This window comes from Sylvia atricapilla, chromosome Z (assembly GCF_009819655.1).
Source record: "Sylvia atricapilla isolate bSylAtr1 chromosome Z, bSylAtr1.pri, whole genome shotgun sequence".
In the NCBI taxonomy this organism is placed as follows: domain Eukaryota; kingdom Metazoa; phylum Chordata; class Aves; order Passeriformes; family Sylviidae; genus Sylvia; species Sylvia atricapilla.
Window position 1 is genome coordinate 8,950,582 of NC_089174.1, and position 25,898 is coordinate 8,976,479.

General features: G+C 45.5%; 1 protein-coding gene across 8 annotated transcripts in view; it reads left to right on the top strand.

The window, feature by feature from the left end:
• The window catches only part of LOC136374069 (muscleblind-like protein 3), an 88,499-nt gene that overhangs the window by 14,927 nt on the left and 47,674 nt on the right, over positions 1 to 25,898 (top strand). For 5 of the 8 annotated variants that reach the window (XR_010745807.1, XR_010745808.1, XM_066339234.1 and 2 more), the window contains exon 2: positions 17,471 to 18,472. The exons of 2 other annotated variants lie outside the window; for them this stretch is intronic. Coding sequence is in view for 4 of the 6 variants with exons in the window: in XM_066339234.1 (XP_066195331.1) it covers positions 18,299 to 18,472 (174 nt within the window). In the remaining 2 variants the exon portion in view is untranslated. Of the gene's footprint in view, positions 1 to 17,424; positions 18,473 to 25,898 lie in introns of those variants that run through there. One more of the 8 variants, XM_066339233.1, reaches the window with a different exon arrangement.

Here is a 25,898-nt window from a genome sequence, read left to right on the forward strand (position 1 = left end):
CTTTGGAAGCTGGTCTACTGTTCTAATTTATTTCTACAATGATTCCTTTCAGAAAAAAATGGCTGATTTGATTAGATGAACACTTTTCTGGTATAAATCAGAAAGGAAGAGGGTGCTTAGCTTCTTCCTGAAGCAGGAGTTTTAGTTTCCAAATGAAAAACCTTCTTAGCATGATAAAAATAGAGAATTACTTTATGGGGAAAGTACTTGCTTCCCTCCTGGCTCTGCTGGGCAGCCTTCAGCCAGGAGGAAGTGGGGAAATTACCCTCAGCTCTCTTGGACCACAACCAGTCCTAGTGGTTTTCCAGTGAAGTAACTAGAGTTACACCAGAGATGTGCTTTAGCTCTTCAAAGTTAAGGGATAAATGACACCATATGAAAATTGAATTTTGAATCCTGCCAGGCATGATGTCCCTCCTTGTACGACTTGCAACTCATGTGGCACTGCATCATGAAGTGTGGGCAATCATGAATGGTAATTCATCACGTTGGGGTGCTCAGTCCAGCTAAGCAGCATGGATAGCTGTGATCACCACTCACGTCAGTCAGTTAATAACTTTTATATTTGGAGAAATAGCTCCATAAGCAGTAGTAGCCTTGCATAGAATTCTGGATCTCTCTGTCAGGGGCCAGCAACTGTTTGATGATTTAGTAGAAAATAAATTATATTGGCCTTTATTCTGGTCCCTAAATTCATTTTCAACTGTGACAAGAGCCAGGATTTAGGCCGGGGTTTCCCAAAGTAAAATGCAGTTAATTAGCCCACTCCATCATTCTAGCCTTCTCTGTTAACAAAGGCAGCATACTCAGCCAGACAGCTCTCGCTCACAAGTGATGCTCACCTTTTGTGTGGCAGAGTGTGCTTGCTCAGAGTCTGGAATCCTTGTTTGCGTCCCTTTTCAGCAGTGCTTTTTAACCCCTCTTGTGCAGCCCCATTGTAGTGCTGCTGCCTGTCCCCTGTTGAGAGACTGCTGGCACTAGGATGTGTTTAAGTTTGGACTATGGTTTGTGTTACTGGTAATGGCTGTGGAGTTTTACCAGAATCAGAGACTGTTTTAGAGTAAAGGGGAAGAGGGTTTCTACCCCCAGGAGCTTTTAGCCCTTGGGTGATGTGACATTAGTATTATTAGCTGTAAATCGTGAATGGGGTTCAAGCAGTGTGGAGGGCAAAGTGAGACACTTAAAACGTTTTGATTTCTGAGCTGGAAGACAGATGTATGAGCCGTTGTCTGGGGTTCTGGCTTGTTGTTCCCACCAGACCAGATCTCCTCACTAGCTGGAAGGTTGTTTGCAACAGACACTGGTAAGCTGGAGCTCAGCACCAACTGCTGCTGTGGTGGACCAGGTGTGGGGAAATAAACCACCAAGAAAGATGGGTTACTGAGGGGCTCTGCTGTACTGTTCTTGGCAGACCAGGAGACATTAGACATTTTTGTTTGCTATTCCCCACTGATTTGGGTTCAGAGGCTGGAGTGGTGAGGAAGGGTGCTTCCTAAGCAGGGCAGCTGTTGGCAAGTTTTCCTAACTGGATAGATCACTTAATTCTGTTTTTCTGCAAAGGAATTGCTTGGGTTAAATGTCAAGAACTTTGAGTTTTGCAGTATCATGATATTGTACAGTTTCAAAATACTATTTTTCTTCCTTGTGTGAATATCTAAATTTGACTGTTGTACCTGCAATATTACAGGATTTAGTAAACTGGGGAGAGGGACAATCCTTAGTCTAGGTATAACTATTGTCTGTAGTCTGTAAAAATGTGTCTGCAGTTTAAAAAATGTAGAGAATTATTTTCAGATCCTGTCATCTGTTTAAACCCAGGCTCTTCAGTATTTGGCTGCTTCCTGAAGACAGCACTCACTGATATTGTAATCCAGAGCCTGTGTGTGCAGGCAGTGCCATGTGGTTGAATGCAACCCTTGCACAAAAAATCATCTGTATGTAGATACTAGAATGTGAACAGTGATGTCTGTGTGAATGGATAGCAGGTCACGACCCCCTGAAAATAGAAACATATTGATGTTGTTAGCAAAAGCTGTGGAGCATGTTTTCCTTGAAAATTGTTATTCAATGTTGTTCTTCCTGTCTTTTGAATTAAACATACTGTAAGAGTTGGTTTGCTGGAATTTTGACTGTTCTGGAGCACTGGATATTGGGTAGTCATTATTAACAGCCAGAGAAGGTAGCATGACCTACTGAACAGACAGCAAGATGCATAGACACTAGCAGCAGGGAAATCTAAGACAACACATGGAAAAATATGTACAAGGTAAAACTTGCGCAGCCAGCCCTTATGCAGCAAATAAAGCAAGGTCTTACTGACCTTGGCAGCTGTACAGGGCAGTCTTTGCATAAGAATGACTTGTGCTTAATATGCTAGAGAAATTATTCAGGGACAAATATTCCTGTTTTCTGCAGTACTGGGGACAATGTCATCTTCCATCTCCAGTCGCAACGCAAACACAAATGTGTTGCAGACAGGGTACAAGGAGGACCTGGCCCTTCTCAAGCACAGCCAGTTCTGCTTCCTATGGCCTAGAGAAAGAGATTTGGTACTGTTCTCCTGGTAAAGCTGGATCCAGTGCCTTATGACAGCCATGTTTGAGACTGGCATGGCCGGATAGAATGGCAGCATGATGGGTGTTTTCCTTAATTAGTCTGTGCAGTTTGTGCTCACTAATAAGAGATCTGCTGGACTCCGAGATCAGAGGGGCACTTCACTCTTCCTGTTGTGCTGTGTGGAGGCAAACAGGGGGACTAGACCTGCAGGCTAGTTAAATGCCAGGAGATACTGAGCCAGTCAGGCATTTCCCGTGGCCTAGTGCTTGCGTGTGGCTCTTGGACAGGCTAAGCCCAGCTCACCCACTGTTAGGAGTGAGCAGGAATTACAATGGAGCCGTGGTGACTCCCTGCTTCAGAGCCAAGTTTCCCAAACAGATGGATGTTGAGCTGGCTGGAGTCTCTTCTCCCCACATCCTGGGGCCAGGCCAGTCCCCATGCCACCACCGTGGCCAGGTCTGCACCTGCACATCTCCTCTGGTGGTGTTGCTTATTAAACCTTGCTGCTTTCTCACTACTGCTGTTTCTCATGGCTTTTTTCTTTTTCTTCCACTTCCACTGGATAGATAAGCCCTGTAAATGTCCATGTTCAAGAGCAAAGCTGTCTTGAGTATTTGGCAGGACAGGGTCTACAAGATCTCTCTATCAGGAGAGGGCCAGAGATGGTGTTTGTTGATATTGATCATAGGAAATGTAATTAATGCGGGTATAAAGTGTTAAAAGTTAAATTAAAATGTGAGATTTGGAGGCAGTCAATAGATCAATTCTGAGGCTGGGATGAAGTGCTCAGACTTTCAAACAATAATCAGATATCCGATAAAATCTCACTGTGTGTAATTAGAGGGGTTGAAGTACTAAATCAGGTGTTAAGGGAGTGATATTTAGATTATGTTGAAAGAACAAAGATCCAGACAAAAAGAGCCCTCCTGTCTGCAGGCAGAGCTCAGGCTGGGCAGAAATAATGTGGAGCTCAGGGGATGTGCTGATCTAGTGAATAAAAACTTCCAAGAGAGGAGAATGATGGGAAAACTGCACAAATCTACAATGCTGAACATCTGCCTGGATAGAAACAAGACCATTTGGACCTCACAGCTCTCTTGTAGTCTGATAACACTTCTAAGACCTTGGGCCATCCACATGCACAGATGTCTACATCTGATGTGGTCTTGGTGAGCCTTCCAGAGGAGTGAGGACAACATGTTAAAACCAACCCCAGCAGGAAGTACTGTCATAAAAAACACTTCCCAAGAGTTAAAAATACTAATTACCGACTGCCACCACATTTCAGTGGTATTCCAGTTAGTCAGTAAGAGCAAAGGCATGCAGCTGATAGTTTGTTAAGGTTAACAAATTAAGGAGAGGGGCAAAGTTAGGCTCAGTGTCCTAGGGCACATGGCATTTCCAGGACTTTTCTTTGGAATTTATACTTTCCCCTATAATCCTATAAAAAGTAAGCAGAAAAGAGTTCAGAGTAGCCAGCTCCCTAAGTTTAACTGGCCAATGAGTAATGATACTAAATAAGTTCTGCTTTAGGAGCAGCATCAGGCTTTGCTCTTCCAGTCATCTTAATTTTCTGATGCTGCGAGCTGTGCAGGAGGCTGCAGGAAACATCAATTCCCTGAATATGTATATTTACTTCCATCCCTAAAGGGATTATTCAGAATATGGGACAGACATAATATTTACTGTGGGCACTGCACCTGTCAAGGTAACATTACTATGGAATGGAGGGTAAAAACCACTTCTCTGCTAGATAAAATGGATAAAGTGGCTTATTAGCTCTGGGCACTTACTTGCTAACCTTGTCCTGTACCTGTGATGTGATTATCTGTGAAGACGTAGCTGTAAGATGCATGTTTTAAGAGTATCTTCTAATTTTGTTTTATAATCCTGGTGCAGCCTCTGCTGTGCAGTTCCAGAGCTTGAGATGCTGATGAGGTCCATGGCTCTGATGCAGCCCCATCCAGCTGGCCATCAGTGCCTCGGAAATGCTTCCTGGCTGTTCCTGTCTAACTGCAAGCCCTGCCTTCACCATGGCTTAGCCAGACTCCTGCTCACCTTGCTCCTTGCAGAGCAGAGGGTGAAGAGCAAGTAGGGCAGTTTCAGCAGCGAAGAATTCTTCTGGGCTTTGAAGTAAAGGTCTCTAAAATTTCCACCTTGGTGTGGCTGGGCTGAGGTAACCTGATCTTTGGAGAAGTGCCTTTGTGCTGTAGTTTACAGAAGGGCTTCTTGATTGACAAAGCCTGAATGCGGGTTAGTTAAACTGTAGCCATTGTATTCAAGGTCACTGTTAATTTTTTTAATTGCAAGCTTTCTCCCCACTCTGGGGCTGGAAATGAGACTGGCCATGTCAAGCTCCCAGAAAGGGTTGGAAATTGTAATAACTCTGTTTCGTTCTGCCCCTTCCCTTTAAAAGTAAACTGCTGTACATAGATTTTAGGTTCATTGCTGGTACTAGAAGCCTCAAAAAGCATGTGTCTCTGGGAAGAGACTGATCCTCAGTCTGTGGCATATCATAAAAGCAGCTGGCGAAGGGCAGGGACATAAGGTTATGGCTGTGGCTAAGGACTTACAGGAGGTCTTTCCCTTCACATGAGTCATAGTGGAGCTCTGGAGGTCCTTGCCAAAAGGTGTGGGCACATGAAGCTTTCAAAATGCTGCGGAGACTGGGCAAGCACTAAACAAGGAGTTGGATGGGCAATAGGGAGCAGGCAAACAGTGGGATGCTTAGGGAGTCCTCAGGAGTGGGAGGCTGGAGCACCAGGCTGGGAGATTGTGCATGTCTGCTGTGCTGTTACTGCTGGGCATCTATAGAGGCTGCTGGATTGTTTTCACCAGTGGTAGCCCACTGGAAGGAGAGTCATTCCTCCACTTGTGCTGTTCCTGCCTTCTTTCCCCACACGTGCCTCTGGACAGGAGCAGACGAAGGACCCACAAAGAGTGCACCACTCTGAAACATGATGTTTGAGGGTTTGCATGCTGGAGGAGAAGTCCAGCCTCTCATAACCTGCTGTCAAGGAGCATTTTCTTGCCCTCCCTTAAGCATTCCTGGGGTTCTGGTTCTAGTCTTCTGGGTTGTTTCCACCCATATATTCAGCACAAGTAGGAAACCTGCAGCACTTGACAGCACAGGAAAGGGTGAAAGACTGCTTTTTGCCTGTTCCTGCACACTTTCCCCCTAAAGAGTTTTCCCTTACTCATTTCCTAGACAGAATATCAGGAGGCAGAACAGAGATTCTAGTTTCTGGTCTTCTCAGATGCCTCAGTGTTCCCTAAATAATACTCCCCTGGGTTAACACTGTCCTTGCACGTTTTTAAGGTGAAACTCCTTGCAGTCTCATTCCTGGCAGGCAGAGTTTGCTGCTTCTGCACTTGAGCTCTGGTGATCCTGGCAGAGCAGCGTCTGCATGGTTCATGTGGTGAGTCCCAGTTCTGTTTTTTGTGACCTGAATGCATGGAACAGCTTGTTCTCTGCTGTCTGTTAACCCTTGGAAAGACATTTCCTCTTGTGCTCCTTCGTTCTGCACTGGCAGTGCTCAGCAGGGTCAGCTCTCCACTTTGGGTTTGGGGGCAGACCCTGCAAGGGAGTTAATTGCTGCGTGATGATGGCTCTCTCCAGCTGAAGGTCTGCTCCCATGAGCTATTTAAGCCTCTGTTTCTTGTATCTCTGTGCCAATCAGATTAGCTGATGCCAGGAAACAGACCACAGCCTGCTTGCTCTTGAATGCACCCTTTTTCCTCCTTACCTGTTTATCCTGGTCAAGCCCCTTTCCGCTCTGCCTCAGTTCTTTAATTTAGCTGTGTTCCTTCCTTTTCATTTTCACAGCCTTACTCTGGCCCATCTCATCTCCCTGAGGCTGCCTCTCTGGATTTTGACATCCAGCCTTAACAACAGTCAATCCTGTTTCCTGTCTTAGTCATGACTGCTCCATTTGCAGAGCCGTGTGCCCCTCTGCATTTCTGCACTGAGCTTTTCTTGCTCTTGATCCCCTCCGTGTTTACCTTGTTGTAACTTGGATTCCCTTTAAATTGCAGTAGAGAGATCCACAGATCAGTGGAGCTGCTGAAGGGGCTCATCTTCCCAGGAAAGAAAAGGGAACAGGTTGGGGAGGGGAGTGTGGCTGAGAGCTGCCCCTCAGTCATTCTGCAGGGCTGTTGCCACCCTGCTGTCTGTGCGCCCCCTGCTCTTCTCCCAGCTGGACCCCTCCACTCATTCACTGATTTTGGCAAGGGATTCAGTGTTGCAAAGAAGAAAAGCTTCACACCCCCTCAGGCGCACAGGACCAAGCGTTCCAGCCTGGCCCTCTGTGCCAAAACAGGCCCATCCCCTGCCTCTTGTGAGGCCCCACCTTTATCCTTCTTCTAAAAATAAAATGCAATGACATTCCTTCCTAGTTACTCTGTTCTCTTATTCTGACCTCATTAGACTTTCCCAATAGAAAATTTCATTGAACTCCTCTATTAGTGGGGAAAACAAACAAGACCATTGGGCTTCCTCTGGAAAATATGTATCTATATAACAGGGAATTGCAGGGAGCCAAATTTCCACTGCTGAGTTTGTGCTGTACACATATGTTCCCTCGTATGCGTTTAGTAAACAAAGTTGTCTTCACACTAAGAAGAATTTAGAACAATTTATCCTTTAGATCTGATTTTCCTCCCTTGTTGGAAGAAGATTGCTTCTGTAATATTATAAGGAGCAAAGTACTGCTAGCTGGGGTTGCAAGAAAAGCTGCTTTTTTCCAGACCCCCTGAGCTAAATATATTTTGAGGCTTACGTATGTGCACGTACATAGGTATGACAGCCAGGTGATGGATTGTTAAGCCACATCATAAATTCAGTTTGTTGGACACTTCTGATTACCTCCTCTGCACTCTGCCCGTAATCATTCTCCTTCAAACATCCTTCTAATGTTCTTAACAGCAGCCAATTAAAACAAAGACTTCACTTGCCATCTATCCCCTCTTCCCTCTGCCATCACCCAAGCTCCTCTTTGGGGGCGGGGACAGAAGTGCATTAATGGTTCAGTGTGTGTGCTCAAGGTTTAATGAAATCTATCCCTACTTGGTTTTTTTTTTTTTTTTTTTGCTGCCTTCTTTAAAATTCAGCTTGGACAGACACCCAGCCAGGCAGGGGTGGATGCTTATGTGTTTCATGTGGCTAGGGGCTGGTGGCAGGAAGGGTGGGGCACATGGAAGACACTATTCATTTGTACATCTGCTGACCTTCCTGGGCCCCTGGTTTTGATTCAGAGATTTCATGCTGATTTAGATGCTTTCTGAAGAAAAGCATGCCAACGGGCCTTAAGGGGAAAATTGAAAACAATTCAGGTCACTAAGATTTCCGTGGGGGAGAGGAATTACAGGTTGTGATGTTAGAGATGCAGGAGGGTAATGAGATAATTGAAGATCTGAGGATTTCAGTTGATGTCAATGACTCAGGCATGTCAGGGAAAACAGAGTATATTCAGTACCTGAAAAGTTGATTCCTCCACCTTCCAGTGAGTGAACAGTAATGAGTAACAGATTTTGGGGTGTATGAAAGGCAGGGAAGGCCAACACACCAACTCTGAATGGCTTGGGAAGTGCCTCAAGGGTGATTTTGACTTCCTCTTGCCTTTTTTAGTGCTTAGCTGTGCTGGCTTCTCTCTGCATGCACCCCTAAACCTTGTTTCCCACAGGGGCACTGGACAGAGAGTAGAGTGGGTGGTACTTGGTGCCAAAGTACACTGCCATAACTAGCCCTTACAGCTTTAAGTGCCTTTTGGTTTGGCTGCTCCCCTGTAAGTATGACAGCAGTGCCCCCCTTTCATGCTGGCAGGGTGTTTACTGCTGTGCAAGCAGGACTGGAATTGTTGGACGTGCCTTTCGTCCTCCTGGATTAATGGGGCAGATCTCTATGCCTGTGTATGCTTTCTCCTCTCTCTCCTCTGTGCTGCTTCATGCTGTAATGGCTGTGAGGTCTGAAACAGATCTGTTCATCTACGGCTTGTGCAGCCTTTACCACAGCAGTTTCTTAATGCCTGATTGCAGTTCCTGTGCTTTATCTGCCAGATATCTCTGAGAAATGGAAAAGAAAAACCCCCGTTTGCAGGGGGATTAAGTGACTTGTCATTTGTGGCACCTGTGGCTGCAGCAGTGTCTGGGCCCCTGTTTCCAGGGTCCCAATCTGACAGGTCTAGAGCATCTTTCCTGTCGAAATGATGACTACCTGTGCAATGGTAATACCTTTGGGGTTTGGGACTAGGCTGCTCTGGATTTTCACTGGCATATGGAAGTGGAAATATGCTCTCAGTTGCCACTATATTTGATTTTTCCTGCTTTCCTACATGTTTTAACTTTTTAATTTTAATTCTGAAAGAAAATACTATAATTACATTGTATGCTTTTGTTACCACCCTTTCAGTCTCCTTCTGTCATTATGTGTTTGATTTGCACCCTGAGGATGCTGTTAGAGGTCTGAGTTGAGAAATGAGTCGAGGCTTTACTTTTCTCAAGTCCTGAATTGTTTAACAAATGTATTTTGAGTACCTCTGTTCACTGTATTCCCTCCCATATAGGCCATAAATGATAGGTGTTTTCCCTGTTGTGCACAAGTCCTCCTTTTTAACACGTCATGTAACTCAGATGGACTCAAATATAGGAGCACAATGACTTTGGAGGCCTGCCCTGTGCAAAGGGGAAAATTACTGTCTGGCCCAGAGCGGGTGGCTTTGTGATGACTGCATTGTGTTCTGGTGTGCTGTGTTTGTACCAAACTGGTTTGCTGCCAAGTTACTTATGGCTTATCCAAGTGCTCAGTACAAAGAATGTTAAAACAAAAACTTTTTTTGTTTTCTCTGAATTCTTCCAGCTGAGAAAGAATTCAAACCACAGTCCAAATGCTGTCTCCTCTTTCTGTAGGCCTGTGGTGACCAGGTAGGGCAGTTAACACGGGAATGTCTTCAGCTGTAGTGTATGTGTAGGAGCATGTATGTGCTTTTAGGAGATATAATATGGGACCTGTAGGGAAAGTGCCTTTTGGTTGGAGAAAAACCTGTCTCTTTGAGCAGAAGGCTCTGTGATGGAGAAGTCTGGAGTGGGAATTTTCCGGGCACAAATATGTGTGCCTGGGGAGAGGCACTTAGGAAGCACCAGACTTGGGTTGGTCTCCCCTGTGTATAGAACACATCTGATACCTCCTGAAAGTCCCAGGCTGCCTCTGCGGCACAGCAAATGGCTGAGCCGGGCTCTTGTTTCTGTATTTCTCCTGCTTCATACTAGGATCATGCTTGGAGCTTATGAGATACCTGTAGGTTGTTTCTGTCAGCAGAACCCCAGGAAGGGCAGCTGGGTAAAAGCATTCCCTCTCCTCAGCTGTCCCAAACACATGTGGACACTTATCTGATTGGCAAAGACCTTGGGAGTTTCTTGAACACTGAGTAGGATAATCAGATAGATTGTGGGATACATCTGCTTGATCCTATTTCTTACCATTACTTGGTGGGGAACAACCCTTAATGAGCCTTGGCTTTTCTTGTCTCCTCTGTAAATTTGTTTGACTCAATTGAGCTCTCTTTGTGTGAGACAACTCTCTTTGTGCTTGGATATGGAAGCATCCACCTCTGAAGCTGGCTGTGCTTTGAGACAGGGTTTGGATTAGCTGACCTCCAGAGATCCCTGTCAACAATTCTTTTTTTTCCTTTTCTTTTGTGTTTGCAGCTGGTGTAATTGTGGTCCTAACCCCTCCCAAGCAGTGCTGACACTGGAGAGGATTTTAACACTGTTTCACAGCAAGTGCAGTAGCTGCTTCTGCACTGTAGAGGAAACACTCCTTTTGGGTCAGCCACCCCGCTGTAAGGTGGCTCCCTGGCCCTTGGCACTGGGAAGTTGCCTCATTTAGGAGGCCAGAAGGGATTTGCCAGGCAGATCCTAATAGAAGGGAGCATCCTCCTCCACGTGTCTCTTGCTGGTGATTGCCTTAGTAAAGCACAACTCCCACTTGGCTGCCTGATCAGCAGAGCATCCCCCAGATCCCACAGGGGTGGGATGGCAGTGGTCACTATCAGTCCTAGTAGAGGGCTGGAGTAGGAAAGAGGTCTCAGCCTCTAACTGGTTACACATAAGCTGATGGCAGAAAATCAAAAGTCCAAAAGAACAGAAATGTGCATGTGTGGTTATTCTAACAACAAATTTATTTAGTGAAAGAGGGGGAAGTTCCCTTTGAAGCACTGCAATGCATGCTGTCCTGCAACACCCTATGGGAAGGTATTTGTTCTGCCAAGGCAAGTGTGTGGGTCCAGCACAGCAGCTTCTCTGACTTTGAACAAAGACAAACAAATAAACAAAAAAGCTCCTTAAACGGCAATGTTTTTGTAGTGCATTTTTGGCTTAGAAATCCCTAGCAGATAGTGAGAAATAACTCCCAGCCATTTGCCTGTGGAACCATTTTGAAGAGCTAATCCTGTAGGAGTGAAAGGGAGAGGAGTTCCCTGAACTTTGGTGGACAAGAAGTGCTGAAGGTTCAGGAAGAAGGAAAACAGACTCAAGATTTCAGGTGGCTGAGGGAATAGGAACACCATAGCGCACATTGAAGAATGGCAGATTTCAGAAACAAAGGGATTTTTTCAATATTTCCTTAAACTCGGCATTAATTTTTCCTGCGATTGTTTGCTTCAGGGTGTAAGTGTGGAGAACTACATGTACACAAGGGAGGATAAAGTTCCCTGTATTTATACATTCTTTTTCTCAGTAGTGAAGAGCTTCCTTCCCTCATGCTACTTCATTTTGCATATTTTCATTCTTTTTCTCCCTTTGTTTTTTTCAGTTGCCCACCTCTGTATGTAAGAGAGGTGCTGAGATTGTGCCAGGGCAGCTAAGAACAGTGGGGGCCACCCAGAGGACAGTGATGCACGATCCATTTTCCCCAAGGATGGTGGCACTGCTGACCCTGCAGAGCCTCACAGTCATCTCCCAGGGTGCCATAAATCCAGTAGTTTAGCAAGGCTGGCGAGCCTCTGAAGGGATGGGATGCATGCAGTGTGTACAGCCTTTGCCACTGAGGGGCAGGAGGATGTTCCTTGTGCTGCTCTGTCCAGAGAGGTCACGACCAGTAACAGCCACTCTACAAAGTTGCTCTAAGCCAGCACAATGAGAGAGTGTGGGGAAAGAACAAGTGTTAGTGGTTCCTTCAGCACAGATTTGTGTGGTACCTGCATGCCCAAACATCTACCCTGTCACTTCTGTAGTGGGTTTATGTCCTGAAAGTGAGGCTTTTCAATTGCAGCAGCATTGTGGGGTTGTTTTACTTGTGTGCGTTTATTATTTATTTCTGGGTTCTGCCATCCTGTTCTGAACAGACGGCACTCAGAGCTGAGCTGACTTTTTGGCATGTGGTGTGACCCCTGGTGTTTCATGGCCCCCAACATCTGCGATTAGACCTTGAACAGAAACTTTTCATGTATGCCCATGGTAGAGGAAACTTGCTCTTTTTCTGAGTGACTGGTAGAAGAACAAAAGGAGGTTTATTTTCTTTTAGTTGTAAAGGTCTACCTTAAATTAGGTAAACTGTTCCCTGAGGGAGAAAGTGTCCAGGTACAGAATGTTAACAAAGGAAATATTCAAAGTGTCTACTGTGTCCCTGAAGTGTTTGTTTTAAAGTATGAGGGCCAGAGCAAAAAATAGAATATTATTTTCTAATTTGAAAGCAAAAATACCTCTTGCAGGTGACAGAAAATAAATTGACCTTCTTTGGTCTTGCTACTGCAGCCCATTCAGTGCACAAGCGCTGAGAAGCCCTGGAGAAGCTGCCATTCCCAGGATGGCTCTGGTCCCAGAGCACAGCCTGGGAGCGCGAGGGGCGGGAGCCGGCCCATGTCCGGGGCAGCCCCGCTGTGTGCAAACTGTCAATGTTCCACCAGCACAGGCATCGTGTCTGTGGGAACCTGGACACTGCTGTGTTTTGTGTCAGGTAGGGTAAGAACCTTGTCATTGGTGCTTCAGCAATGGAGGAGCCAGGCCTGGACTTCATGGGGGGTATTTCTGTGGTTTCTTTCGCTGTTGCGAAGCAGCGCTTTTGAATCAGTCCCAAGTGAAGCCTTGTGATCCAATGGTGATAGCACCTAACTTTCTGTGGGCTTTTCTGAGGCCCAAAATGAACTTCTCTAATGTCAGCCAACTCAACTAATGTCACTGCGTTCCTGGCTTGGTAGATTCTAGATGAAGGTGTTCTAACTTTTTTGTTTCCCCTCCTCACTGACTTGGAAAGCTGCCCAGAAATGTGCGTTATATTAACTCATGCATCACTGCCAATAAATGTAACATTAGAACTTTTCAGTAAAACCTTGCCTTTGACTATAACTTTTTGGTTCCTTTGATAGGCAAGGATATAGTTTCATGTGTTTTTTAGTACTTGCTGTGAAAGGGGAAGAGAAAGGAAGGCTGTTGGATGGGTGGTGGTGTTCTCCACAGAGTTTTCTTTCTTTTTCAAAACAAAGCATTTCAATGTGCTATTTTCATTGCTCCCATTTCTCTTTGCCTTTCAGTGTTTCCAGGAACACTGTGTTTATTTGGAAGATTGTTTGATAATGAAAGCATCTCTACTGCTGTTTGGGTGAGGAGTTCCCTGTTCTGGCTTATTGAGGATGTGGTGGTGGGCACACCAAGCTCTTCCATATTTGTTAAGGAGCAATAAAAAGCCTAAGTTACAGAATCATCTCAAAGGTGCAAGACCGATGAGTGAGTGTGGCATTTTTACTGCCAGCTGAATTTAGTGTTTTGAGGAAAGCCCATAGACAAAAGTCTTTTTTGGGCTCTGACAGCACCTGGACACTCAGTGAACATTAATAGCAATATTTAGTTTTAGTGGAATCAGTATAAAATTTGAGGCCTTGATTTTGCAAGCACAGTTTCTCAGTTGCTGTGCCTCCAGGATATCCATCCATCCATCCATCCATCCATCCATCCAGGATGAGTCAACTTTCATTGACTGTAACTTGCAAAACTAGGTAAAGCACACTGCAGCCTGGCAGTGTAGGGCTGAGCTTGGACTCAGGAGAGCTGGTCCTTAGTTCCAGGGTCATGTGCTGGTGGTTTGAGTGGGAGAGGAGCATGGACAGCATTGCATATGATAAAGAATGGGCACGGCTGGAACTTAACCTTGAGAAAATTCCAGTGTGTCTCCAGTATCCTTATTCCTCTTCAGGCAAAGGGAATAGCTGCTCTTCTTACTCACTGGACTGTGAGTTAGGGCAACAGCACTTCTGTTTCTCAACTGAGCTGTTGTGACCCAGAAATCCTTGAGAAACAGTAAATAAGGAACCCACCTTGGCACTTCTACTGAGTAATTTTTTTCTTAAAAAAAAATCTCTTTTAAATAGCATCATTTACACTTGGGAGCTGCTGAAATCCACCCTGTCATATAAATTACCATTTCTGAACTTGGCTGTCAGGAAGTGTCCTCACAAGTTGACATCCATGGGGGCTGTCAGTGGAAGGGGATCAGTTTCATGGCAAGCAGGAGGAATTCAAGCATCAAGTGAATGCTCGTCCTCATGTTACCTCAAGCAGTCAGGGCATCTTAGTGCCAGCAGAGGTGAGCCCTGGTGTGACCTTTGCTCCTCAGACTGCCCTTTCCCCCCTGCACTTTGGTAGCTGTAAGGCTGAGTCTGACATCTGGAGCAAACCCCATCCTCCTGTAGCTCAGGCAATTAGAGCCTGGCCCAGCAAGCGGCCCTTGAGCAGAGGCTTCAGGGACATTGTAGTTTCTTTACAGGGATAAAGGCCACAGGCTTTTCTCTCTGCTCTGCTGCTTTCTCCAGCTTTGATGCCGATGCCGTTGAAATGAGATTGCCTCATGTGGTAGTGGAAGAGCTCAGCCCTGCCAGACAGATCTGGCTTGCTGGGAAGGGTTCAAAAGGCAGCACCTAGCCTTTGTTGTATTTCCTGCACGCTAATGAAGCCCCTGATTTCTGGACCTCCTTTTTTAATCCTTGTAGGTTGTATGTTGGTTTTGGCATGGATGCTTTTTTTTTTTTTTCTGTTTTTTTAAATTCCTTCCATTTGAAATATACAGGAGAACAAAGGGAATAAAATGCCAGCCACCCAACACCCTCCCCCAGCAAAAAGGGATTGTAAGGGTGCATTCTGGTGAGAACAGTTTGCTGCCAGGAGTTGAAACCTGGAGAGCTGAAGCTCTGTATTGTCAGTGGTGGGTTCTTGTCTGAGGTGTGCTGTCCTTGGGCTGTGCGTGGGAGCCTTGCTGCAGCAGTGTGCAGCGCTTGCTGTGATGTCAGCCCTGCATGCATGCCTTCCCCGTGACCGCATGGAGAGGGATTTGCAGCAATCCAAACACTGACAGAACTCTATTTGTTGACTTGCAGAAAAGCCTAACTCGTGCTCCTCTGCGCTGTGATCATGTAAGCTGAAACACGGTGACTGCTGCCTGTGCTTGCTGGCCTCCCAGTCCTGATAAACCTGTGAAGCAGATTCATTTATTTAGGCCCTGATTCAGCAAAGCACTTAAGTACATGCTTCAGATTTTCTTTCCAGAAAGACTGTTGGCATGCTCAGAGTTAAGCATGTGCTTAACTGCTCTCCTGAGTGCCCAGCAAACAAGTGATGGGGTAGTGTGTGCTGCTGCTGTGCTCTGCCAGGTGCCTCGCAGGCTGCAGTATTGCAGTATGAAAAATATATTCATTAATTTGGCTCCCTCCAGTACAGGAGCTCTAGTGCCAGGGTCTGAGATGAGTCAATCCTTCTGCAGGGAGGTGGGTTGTTTACATAGCACAGAAAATTTTTTGTCTCTTGAATGTTGTACAGATGAGTGTGCCCTTCTGCAAGGTGTGGCACAGGGGCAGTTTCTACCGGTGGGTTTGTTTCCTTCCCCACAAGCTGTAAAGAAAAGTATCCACCGTGTTACATGTGTCTGGATGTTTCGATATTTGTAGTTTGATATTTTGTAGAATTCATTTGATTTAGCTTTCATTAACATGATGCCCTTCATTTTGAGGACTGAGCAGTTTAGTGCAGCCATGTACCTGTGGGCAGTGTGTGCCCCTGAGGTGCATGGCTTGAGAGCAAGATCAACATTTGGTTTGTTACATTGGGATTTCTTGAGGTTGAAGGGCTGGGAAGGGCAGATGTTACTACACTGTGAGGACATCTTGGTGTTTGGTGTAACGGTGTTAGGTCAGATCCATCATATTCTATCCGCATCATTAGCAGACCCTCACATCCCTTGGGAGTCTGAAGCTGTGGAATAGGCACTTAATCCACAAGATGGTTGTATTTCAGTCTGCTCAGAAGAACTTCTGAGAGTGCATTCTTTCTAATCCCCACCCATATCTGACCTGTTCTAGCTCGTTTTTAAGAGCTGCACCCAGCTAGTCCTTAGCTCCCTGCAGAAGGTTTCTGTCCATCTTTTCTTTTCTTTTGCTTTCTGAGCTCATTTGAACAGGGAGCCCACGTATCAGTGAATGAGATTGCTGTATTAATTTGCCCTGTTTGCAAAAATGGAATTGATTTAGAGCACCTTTTTTTCTTCTCTTTGAAGTTTAAAACACACTTAGCAAATATGACGTTTGCAGTCTCTGTTCCCCACTTGATGTGCAAAAATGCAAAGGTCCTTCCAGAAGCATGGGTTAAACCAAGCTTTGTGCTGATGCCTCCAGCTGGATTGCAGGGATCTGGGCAGGTTTTCTTATCAACTTGAGTCTAATTAAGCCTAGAAAGTACTTGCAGTGTAGGTTTAACGAGCGTTGTTTTTTCTAAATTGAAATAATTCGATCTGTGAATCAAACAGTCTCTGTGCCCCACCCCCTGCTGCTGATGACAGCCTCTTCCCACACTTCTTCCTTAGTAGCATTGTTTCCATTGTTTCCAGCTCCAGTAGGTTTCAGTTACTGATCAGTATAATTGCAATAACACACCAATAATAAAAGAGGAATTTAAGCTTCCTTTTTTTGTAGTTGAAGGCTCTTCTCCTGCGAAAGCTCGAAATCTTAATAGCAGTCACACAGGCAACATCCTGTGCCTCTCAAATGTTTGCAAAAGTGGACGGTTGTACTTTAGGAAGATAAAGGGCTGGATTTTGGGAACTTGGAAACAGCCCAATCCTATCAGGCGGCAATGGTACAGCTAATATTAGAATGGGAGACTCTAGGGACAGCTTAACATTTTAGTGGATGCCAAGGAAGCCTTCTACTGGAATGCATTGAAAGTTGTTTGTTGTATAACACGAGTTGCTGGAGTCAAGAGTAATTCGAGTTGCCTTTGGTCTGGTGGAAAACTACAGCTGTGAGCAATGAGTTAATATTTTCCGTGTGTGTATGTGTGTGTGGCTTAGGTTTCCCTGTCGGGTTTGCTCTTAGTTTTGTAGGCTCTGAATCCATAGAGGAGCGGCTGCGAAGCAGTCATTTGTCTCCACGTGCCGTCGCAGGAGCGGCCCTGCGCTGGGGATGGGTTTAATGGAACGCCTTGGAAGTGCGGAGCGGTGCAGGGCTGAGCTGGAGCCTTGTACATAAGAAAGCCACCGACTGCTCTGCCTCCCTGAAGGTTTCCTACAGAAGAGGGGTGGGATAGTTAATATTAATAATGAAACACAGAAATACTGAAGAGCAAACTGCTCCCCCGTAGTCCGGGAGGGCTGGCGGGGCGCACCCCCGCCGCCGCCCGCAGTTTGGGCCGTCCCGGAGGGTCCCGCGGCTGCGGCGTGCGCCGCGCACCCACCGCTCCCTATGAAACGGCCTTTTGTATTGGCCGGCTGGCCGCGGGTGCTGCTGTAACGGCAAGCGCCATTGGCCGGCGCCGCCTCCCATGCGCAGCGCGGCGCGGGCAGTGCCCCGGTGCCCGCAATGGCCGCTGGCGCCGCCCCGCGCCCGCCCGCCCGAGCGGGGCCGCAGGCTCCTGGCTGATTCTATTTCTCTTTCTCCTGCAGGTTGCTGAAAAGTGCCTTTCCTGAAGCCACCGCTGCTTGGATTTCTGTCTAGGGCTGCCTCTCTCTGCCCCTCGCCCCCCTCTCTGTTTAATTCGGCGTTGCTTGCGGTCCGTGCCCTGACGGCGGCTCCTCCAGCCTTGCCCTTTTTTTTTTTTTTTTTTTTGCTCCTTATTCACACGCAGTTTGCTCAGCCATTTTATTTTTTCCTTCCCCCGACTATGTAGCAAATATTTAAAAGAAAAGAAAGAGGAAAAAAAAATCAGACATCCTTTTGCCTGTTTTGATGCTCGTGAACCGTAATTTTTAGAAGCAAGAAATAGAAGGAAAAAAAAAATCAAACCCGAAGTTTTCTCCCCAAGGACCGAGACCATTCCACAAACTGAAGTGCTGCCAGCAGCATATGCTTTTTGCAAGAATAATTGAAACCATTAACTGGAGAGCACAGAATTCTTTTGAACGTCTGCCAGTTATTTGCAAGTAACTTTGGCAGTGGCACAAAATATAACACTTGTATTTTAACTTCTACAATTGCACTTTTAGGAGCTGGCCTCTAATTTGATTTTCAGTTGTTCTGATAAGATTTCTATTTTATGATTGGCTTTATGTTTAATTCTTGTTTAAAGAAACACGATTTGACTTAAATGAAAACCTAAGTGCTGATGAATAGGAGTTCTACCAAAGCAACAAGTTAGTTATTTCTTCACGTTTAACTTGAATTCACTTTTTTACCCTTTTTTTAAAAAAAAAAAGAAGAAAAAAGAAGATCAGCAGTAAATATTACCCTGAGGAAGGGTGCAATTGCTTGCATTTTAATTTTTGTTTTTTAATATGGCTGTAAACGTTTCCCTGGTTCGTGATACAAAATGGCTGACGTTAGAAGTGTGTCGAGAGTTTCAGAGAGGGACTTGTTCTCGGTCTGATGCAGAGTGCAAGTTCGCCCATCCGTCACGGAGTTGCCATGTGGAAAATGGTCGAGTTATTGCCTGCTTTGACTCCCTAAAGGTGAGGACTGTAACGCGTGCATTACCTAAAGCTTCCTTGCTTTTCCTTCCCTTTCGAGTGGCTCGGTGTGCAGGGGTGTGGGATGTGCAGAACAGCTGTTTATTGCTCTGGGTCTGCAGGGAGGATGCTGCTCCTGGAATCTAGGCTGAGTCTGACATCGGGTACGATTGCCGGGAGTGCCAGGCATTGCAGGGAGAGAGGATTTTATCCAGGGTTTTTTTTCAGTGGTAGCTCAGGTCTGATATTGTTGTCCCCGAAACAGAGAACACAGGTTGTGGGGAGCAAATGAAATTAAAAGAGTAGAGAACTGAAACCCAGTTCTGAGTGTCCAGATCACATCAGCTGTGCATTTGGTGCAGGGATCTGAAATGTGCTTTTAATGAGCAGAAACGAAAGCAGCATTTTAAGATAATGAATCAACTTTACATGTATTTCCTGGAGACAGGGTTGAAAATGCTCTTTAAGGTTATCTGGTAGATGAGGACCAGCCAAAATACTTGGAGAACAACATTTCCAGAAATGGCCGTTGGGAAAATGCTTCCTGCTAAGGACACATGAACTCGAATGCTCTGCCAGGCCTGTTGGAGCTATGGCTGAGCCTTGAGGTTGGTGCTAATCCATGCAGACTCGATTTTGGAGGCAGGAAATGGCTCTTGGTTGCTTGTCCCTGCTGGAATTCCAGGGTGACTTTTAAAAATACAGAAGACCTGGTTTGTGAGTCAGGGTGCGGAGTGCAGGGGCTCACAAGAGGCGGATGTGGGCATCTCTTTCTGACTTCACTTCATCATGGTTATGGGGAAATGAAGATCCACTTTTTTTTCTTTTCCCCAGATGTATGACTCCTCAAAAATATTTTTACTCTGATACCATATGGATAACTGATAGCAAATGAGGATTCTTGACACTGTGTTTGATGTTTTAACCAAAGTAACCTGTTAAAATTTCTAGCAAGAATCTGGAAAATAATCTTAAAAGTTTTCTCTTAAATTTCAACTGTTGCTTGAAAAGATTTGTATTTATTTTTATGGTCATAGTGAGTAACAGAACTGGTAGAATTATATATGTGAACGTTCAGACCAGGGCTAGATCTGGACTAACACTGGTTTACCCATTTTGTTCCTGTTAGTGGCCTCTTCATATTTTTCTTTCTGTTCTCTTCTTCTGAGAAGATCAAGTTTTTCTGTTTGCGTTCGGTTTTCTCTTTTTAATCTGATTATCTGAAATGACTCTTCGTTATACAGTGACTTTCAAATGTTCATTTACATTGCTGGTTTGCTGACAGTAAGAGACAAAGTTTTTTTTATTTGAAGGGGAAAAATCTTGTTCTTTATGTCCTTGAAACTTTTGAATTGTAGCCAGTGGCAGTGCAGATACTTTTAATGAAGAGATTAATATGTTCATATTTTATAGTGTTTTTTTGTGAATGGAAAGGAGGGCTGCCATGCTGAGAGATATAGTTTTGTGCCCCTTGCTGGTTTTTGCAGCATCCTGGGGAGGTGTTCCTGTGCAGCCACCAGCTTGGCTGGGCTCTAAGCTGTGCCGTCATCTGGTGTGTGACGCTTCCCCACGTGTGCTGTTGGCAGTGCAGTTCCTGCAGCGCGCCCAGGCTCTCTGTGCCAGCCCCTCTGCGCAGCTGGGGCTGGGATGATGTGCAAGACCAAGTCCATGGGCAGCTAGGGTTCAAATCCCATCCACTGGTATGAGCAAACACTACTCCCACTTCAGCAGTGTGTTGGGGTGGGATGGGGAACACCATGTTAAGCAAACAAAACAACCCAGGGGAAGGAGTAGGGTGTGATCTTCTACAGCTCAGTGTTTCCTGTGTAACTGGCGGTTAAATAATGTTCTGGTTGCAGTTGCCTCTTGACACAGTAGCAGGTGCCCAGTATGTGCTGGTTTTCTGGGTTTCCAGAGAACAGGGTTTTCTGGACTTAGGAAAGCCTCATGGAGAGCTGACTACTCTGTCTTTGGGAATTATTCGAGAAGAGGTCTGACTATGCAGAGCGCTTGGCCAAAGGTGATGGGGCTGTTTCTGTACCCCTCTTTGCAGACAGGAAAGTGGATCTTGGGGCACTTCTTTGATCCAGCTGCTCTCAGTGGATAGAGCCCTGTTTCCCTGTGCCATGGAGGGCTGCAGTCCCCAGTGCTGCAGCCTGACTCTGTGTGTGTCTAATGCCATGCATTTCCTGGTGGAGATAACCTCCCTGGGGACTAAACCCTCAAACATTGGTCATTCTGTTCCTGGGCCAGAGCTGGGCTTGCAAAGCCCTGTTTGCTTACATCTTGAGGGGCTCATGGCTGTAAGCGTGGCCACCCTTACTGGTCATCAGAGATGTTACATTCTCAGACCCTTTAAGAGGCTTTTCGTGTCCATCCTTTGGACCTCTTTGTACCCAACAGCTGTGGAACACTGCCCCTCTCTCCTGTGGAGGGCTCAATAGCTGCTTAGTGCGCTCTTGTCTTTTCGTGCTCTGCATTAGCAGAACATCTGTGTTGCTTTATTGGAGGCAGGATATAGGATGCTTGTGGCTAATAAGTTTTCCCGTTGTCTTGCAGCCGCCCAGGGCTTTGTTCAGTCGTTGTTTATCTGCATCCATTGTGTGCTGCTGTTACTTTTTGTTTGTTTGTTTGTTTTTGTTTTTTTTTTTTTTTTTTTCCCTCACAGACCTCTTGAGCTTTAACAATGCCTTCATACAGGAACTTCTGATAACTGAGCAAACAATGGTCTCACCTCACTGGTCAGGTCATGGGCAGCATCCATATGCTTATTGAGTCGCCCTTTTCTCCCTGATTCCTTAATCTCCTACAGCAGTTCCATGCCTGTTCCAGTGGAAAAAGCAGTAATGCTTCCAGGAGCAGTCAGACTGCCTCAATGTGGGTTGTTTCATGGGTAACGCTGTGCTACCTGTAATCTTGTGAAGAACACACAGGACTCATTGAAGGTAATGGGGGCCCTCAGCAGTGCTCTGGTGGGGGTCACCAGAATATGCTCTGCAGGAACATTGTGCAATGCTTTGGTCGTGAAATATCTGATTAGTCTTGATTAGGGTGAAAGTGCAAGGCTGGATCTTGCTGTCCTGAGCTGGGTTTCTTTGAAGGGGGAGTTTGCACATTTGTAGGCAACAGAAGGAACCTTTCTCAAGCAGATTGATACAAAACTTAAAAATAGTTCCTTGCAAGAAGCTGTGATTTGAATCAGATGCCAAAAGAGCTCTCACTCTACTTGTGCATCCCTCCTTGTTATTCTGGAAGCAGTGTTCTCTGAATTAATTTGTGTGAGTGGAAGGAGAGTCTGCACTGTTTGATTGCAGGGCAGTCCAGAGGCACTAGAGCTGGCTATGCTGGGCCACTCTGCTTCCAGAAGTGACCACAGGGGCTGCTGATCAGTGGGCAGTGCTCTCTGGTACCTCCTGGGCAGGTCCTGTGGCACCTTAGAGATGTTCTAGGCAAAAGAGAGGAATGTCATGTCAGCTGTGTAAACTCAGGTAGGCTCTGTGTTTGTTCATTGTTTCATTCCCAAGATCAGCGTCCCATGCACAGCCAGTGCTTTTTGTGAGGATTGGGACATGGTTTGCTGGCTCATGGCAATTCCTACAAAGGTTTGTTTTGGCACTTTGGTGGGCTGCTCATCAAGTCATTAACTTTCCTATTCAGGCTGGATCAGGAGGGGGGTAGGATATAAACTTGACTCAGTTCCTGGCTAGCAATTTGTTGTTTGTGTTTTCAGTTTCTGATGTTGTCAGGAATGAAAAAAAAAAAAAAAAAAAAAAAAAAAAAAAAAAAAAGGCACCGTCTTTGGTCACTAACGGATCAGAGAGCTGAGAGATGGGGCATTAGGAGATGGTGACATGTTATATAAAAATATGTAGGTAATGCACATCAGGTGTTCACAGAGGCTTTGATTTATACACTTGGGTATTTGCACTGAGGACTTGTGGTTTCAAAAAATTTAAAAATGCAGCTTTGTGAGTGTGGGCTAGAGTTTTTTGCTGTTCAGGGGCTTTAGATTTTTCTTTATGAATGCTGATATGAATGGAAACTTCAAAGAACATTTTGAGATGGAAAATATTGGGGTAAAAGATTTCAGTAATGTGAATTTTGACTTTGGGAGGTCTAATGTGGAAAACATTGTTAAACTATTGCATGTTTCAAAGCAGTACTCCATGAAAAGAAGGTGAAAAGTCTTCTGGGAACAGGCATAAAAAGAAGCTAAAAGTAGTTTTGTCTAAATTGTCTATTTTCTAAAAGAAATGTTATTCTCTGGTAATAATAGTCAAAATCCCACAGCAATCTAAAAAGTGCACACTGCTTGGGCAATGGATGTACTATATGATCTTGAAACTGATATACCTGAGGCTGTTCCTCACAGTTTTCATGCTAATTTGTACCTAGTTTATGCTGACTTGAGTAGAATTGTTTCTGACTTACTGGTTGGCAATCAAATCTATTTTTTTTTTTATTTAAATAAACTCCAAATTAGGAAACAACTAAAAACACCCACTAAACTTAGCATATGGTTACACTTTTAGAGAGGAAGAAGAAAGCAAACAAAGCCATAGTGATATTTTTGGAGACATTCTGTGACTCCATGTCTCAGCTCAGTGTAATGGAGATGTAAATATTCCACAAGAACAGTGTTGAGCAAAGTCACCTGTGTGACAAACATCCACTTTTCCTTGGTCATTAAGCTATTTACCTGTGTGGCAAAGGTAGATTTGCAGCAGCTATCTGTCCACTCTGGATGCTTATGTGTCTTACAGAATGTTGTAAGTGCTTTTTTTAACTACCAAATAAAACAACTTAAAGTGAGGAAAAATGTATATAGACTCAATTTTATTTATAAAAAGTGTTAATACTGTATTTCTCTGTCTTTTGCTGTTAATTTCTGTATTTCTCTTTGTTTTTGTCTCTGAAGTAAGTTGGTATTTCAAGGAGAATAGAGAGCTTGTGGGGGAAGAACAATTTGGGATGTTGACTCCAAGGCCTGATCTTTTCTTGTCTATGGGTTATAACATGCTCTATATTTTTACATTATATTTTTAATTTTATTGGCACACATGCTGTCTATACTCTCTGTAGTGTCTTCACAAGTTTTTGGCACATCTGTGGAATGGAGAGCACTGATGGAGAAGGTCACCTGGCACTTCCTGTGGCTGAGCATCTCTCAGGCCTGCCCCAGAGTCTGGACTGCAGATGCTCTCTGTGGGGATGTGTGACCTCCCTAGGCATTTTAAGCTTTCCAGGGAAAGGATACACCTTGTTCCTTTAGTCTGCCTAGCTGATTTTTCTGTGGGACAGAGGTCTTTGCACAGCATGTTTGATTTGTTTAATGTTATCCAATGGTTTCTCTGATGGCCCAGTAGTCTCATTTCATTTATCTGTGACTTTTTGACAGCTGAACCATGGCAGATGAGCACCGGTGGGTTTTGCAGTCATGGTTTAGAAGGTTACTGCTCTGAGCTGTCCCCTTGCTTCTCTGTTGCAGGTTGTTGCTACTGTGACAGGATTACAGGAGGGTAGAGTGCCTTATACACTGAATACAGTGTCCAGCAGCTGGAATTCCCTTGGTCCCGGCTCTCTGCAGGGCTGCTGGATGACGAACTTGTGTAACTGCAAACAGGCTGGTGTTACCTGGTGACTGTGCTGCAAGGACAGCAATAGACAGGGAGATTCAGGAAGTCTTATTCATTGCCAGCCATTTGTAAAGGTGTAAAGCAGAGTCCTTGACAGGAATTCTTGTCTATGCTGTAAAGCAAGGAGGTGATCTTTGAGGTGTGTTATGGAGAGCAAAGAGGTTGGCCTTGTCCTTATCTCCACTGGATCCTTCTGTAGTCGAGCAGCCTCAGCAGGGAGCAATGCCTTCACATTTACAAGGACCTGTGCTTTGTTAAATGTGGTGTTGTGCATGGTAACATGGCAAGAAAGGTGAGATACCTGTAGGTTTCCTGGTGCATAGTCTAGTTCTGGTGCTACCCCAGAGGGATGCTCTCTTCTCAGCTCGTTGCTTGTACTCCTGCAGAGGGTGGGTATTTGGTGAGTGGGTATTTGCTGTGCAGTAGATAGAGAGCCCCATCTGTGCCCCAGACCTCCTGACCCCACATTTCTCCTTGCCTACACTGGAGCAGATGCCTTTGCTGTTGCCTGTGTGTGAGTGCCAGTCTCATACGTGGTGTTTCTGGGGCAGGTTCAAGAGGCTGGCAGAGGTGTAGGCACAGACTGGCATGTTGGGGGGCACTTCCAGTGCGAGGGGCAAGGACACAATCCTTGTCTGTCTGCTTGCAGCTGATTTATTGATTACAGCCTTTCCTTGGGCCTCAGACTTGTGTGCTTTTCCCCTTGTATGTGTTGGAAAGCAGAGCTGTGCCCACAAACTGGTCCTGAAACCGCACTTTGGAGGCTAGCCTCCTCAGGGAGATGGGCCAAGCAAATTCAGCAGTGGGGTTTTGCTGCCAGCCTCGCCTCTCCTTTCCTCAGCAGCCAGCCCTGGCAATGCAGGGCCTCTGCCTGCAGCTCATGGTGCCTCGTTCTTCTCCCTGTGGCGTGAGCAAACCACCATCCTCAAAGGGTAAACTCAGAGGCTTTTACATTATTGATATTAGCCAAGGGTAATCTTGGGTTTCTAGTGGGGGATATGATGGTAAAGTGCTGACTGCTGCTCACACTTGCCTAAAAAAGCAGGAGAGAAATTCTTTTGGGATGTTGACTCTGAACCCTTCTGAGCTTCTGTGTGTGCTTAAGCAGATAGATACATTTTGAAACCTTTTATGGGCATATTGCAATATTACACTGGCCCTGACATGCCACCTCCTGCTCTTGAGGCTTGCTTTCCCATTTGAAGGGCAAAGCCCTCCAGAACGAGGTTTTGGTTCTTCAAAATACTTAAGCCTAACTTTAAATGCTGTAGAGTTCCTGCAGGCAGCAGAGAGCTCCTTGTGCTGGAGTGAGCTGTTGCATCAAGTTTAGAGCATGGGAAGTGATCTTTTTTGCCACTCTCTAAAGGGGGAGAGCTGACTGTGGTTGTTTGATCTGCCACCTTTGTCATTTGGGGGTTTCTTTGCACACACACCTTGAGTTTGCAGTCTTGACAAGCCTGCTGGGAGCTGAAAGCACAAACTCCATGCCTGTGACCCAGCACAACTGCAGGGGGGGTGCTCTGTGAGCCCCAGGGTCTTCCTCTGCATGGGGAGGAGAGAAGTGAGTTGTTGGGCCCAGATAGCAAGTGGCTGTGCTCACGTTTACCCTTGCCTGGTGTGAGTCAGAAGTTGGCCAAGGTAGCACAAAAGGGTGTGTGTGTGTACAGTGAGCTGTGGCACCTCAAATGGTGCCGTGTTGCAAAATGTGGCACTGCCAAATTCTTCTAGGGAAGAAGTTCAAGCATTATGTCTTCCAGCTCTGATGTGTAACAGTAGCTAACACTGGGATTGAA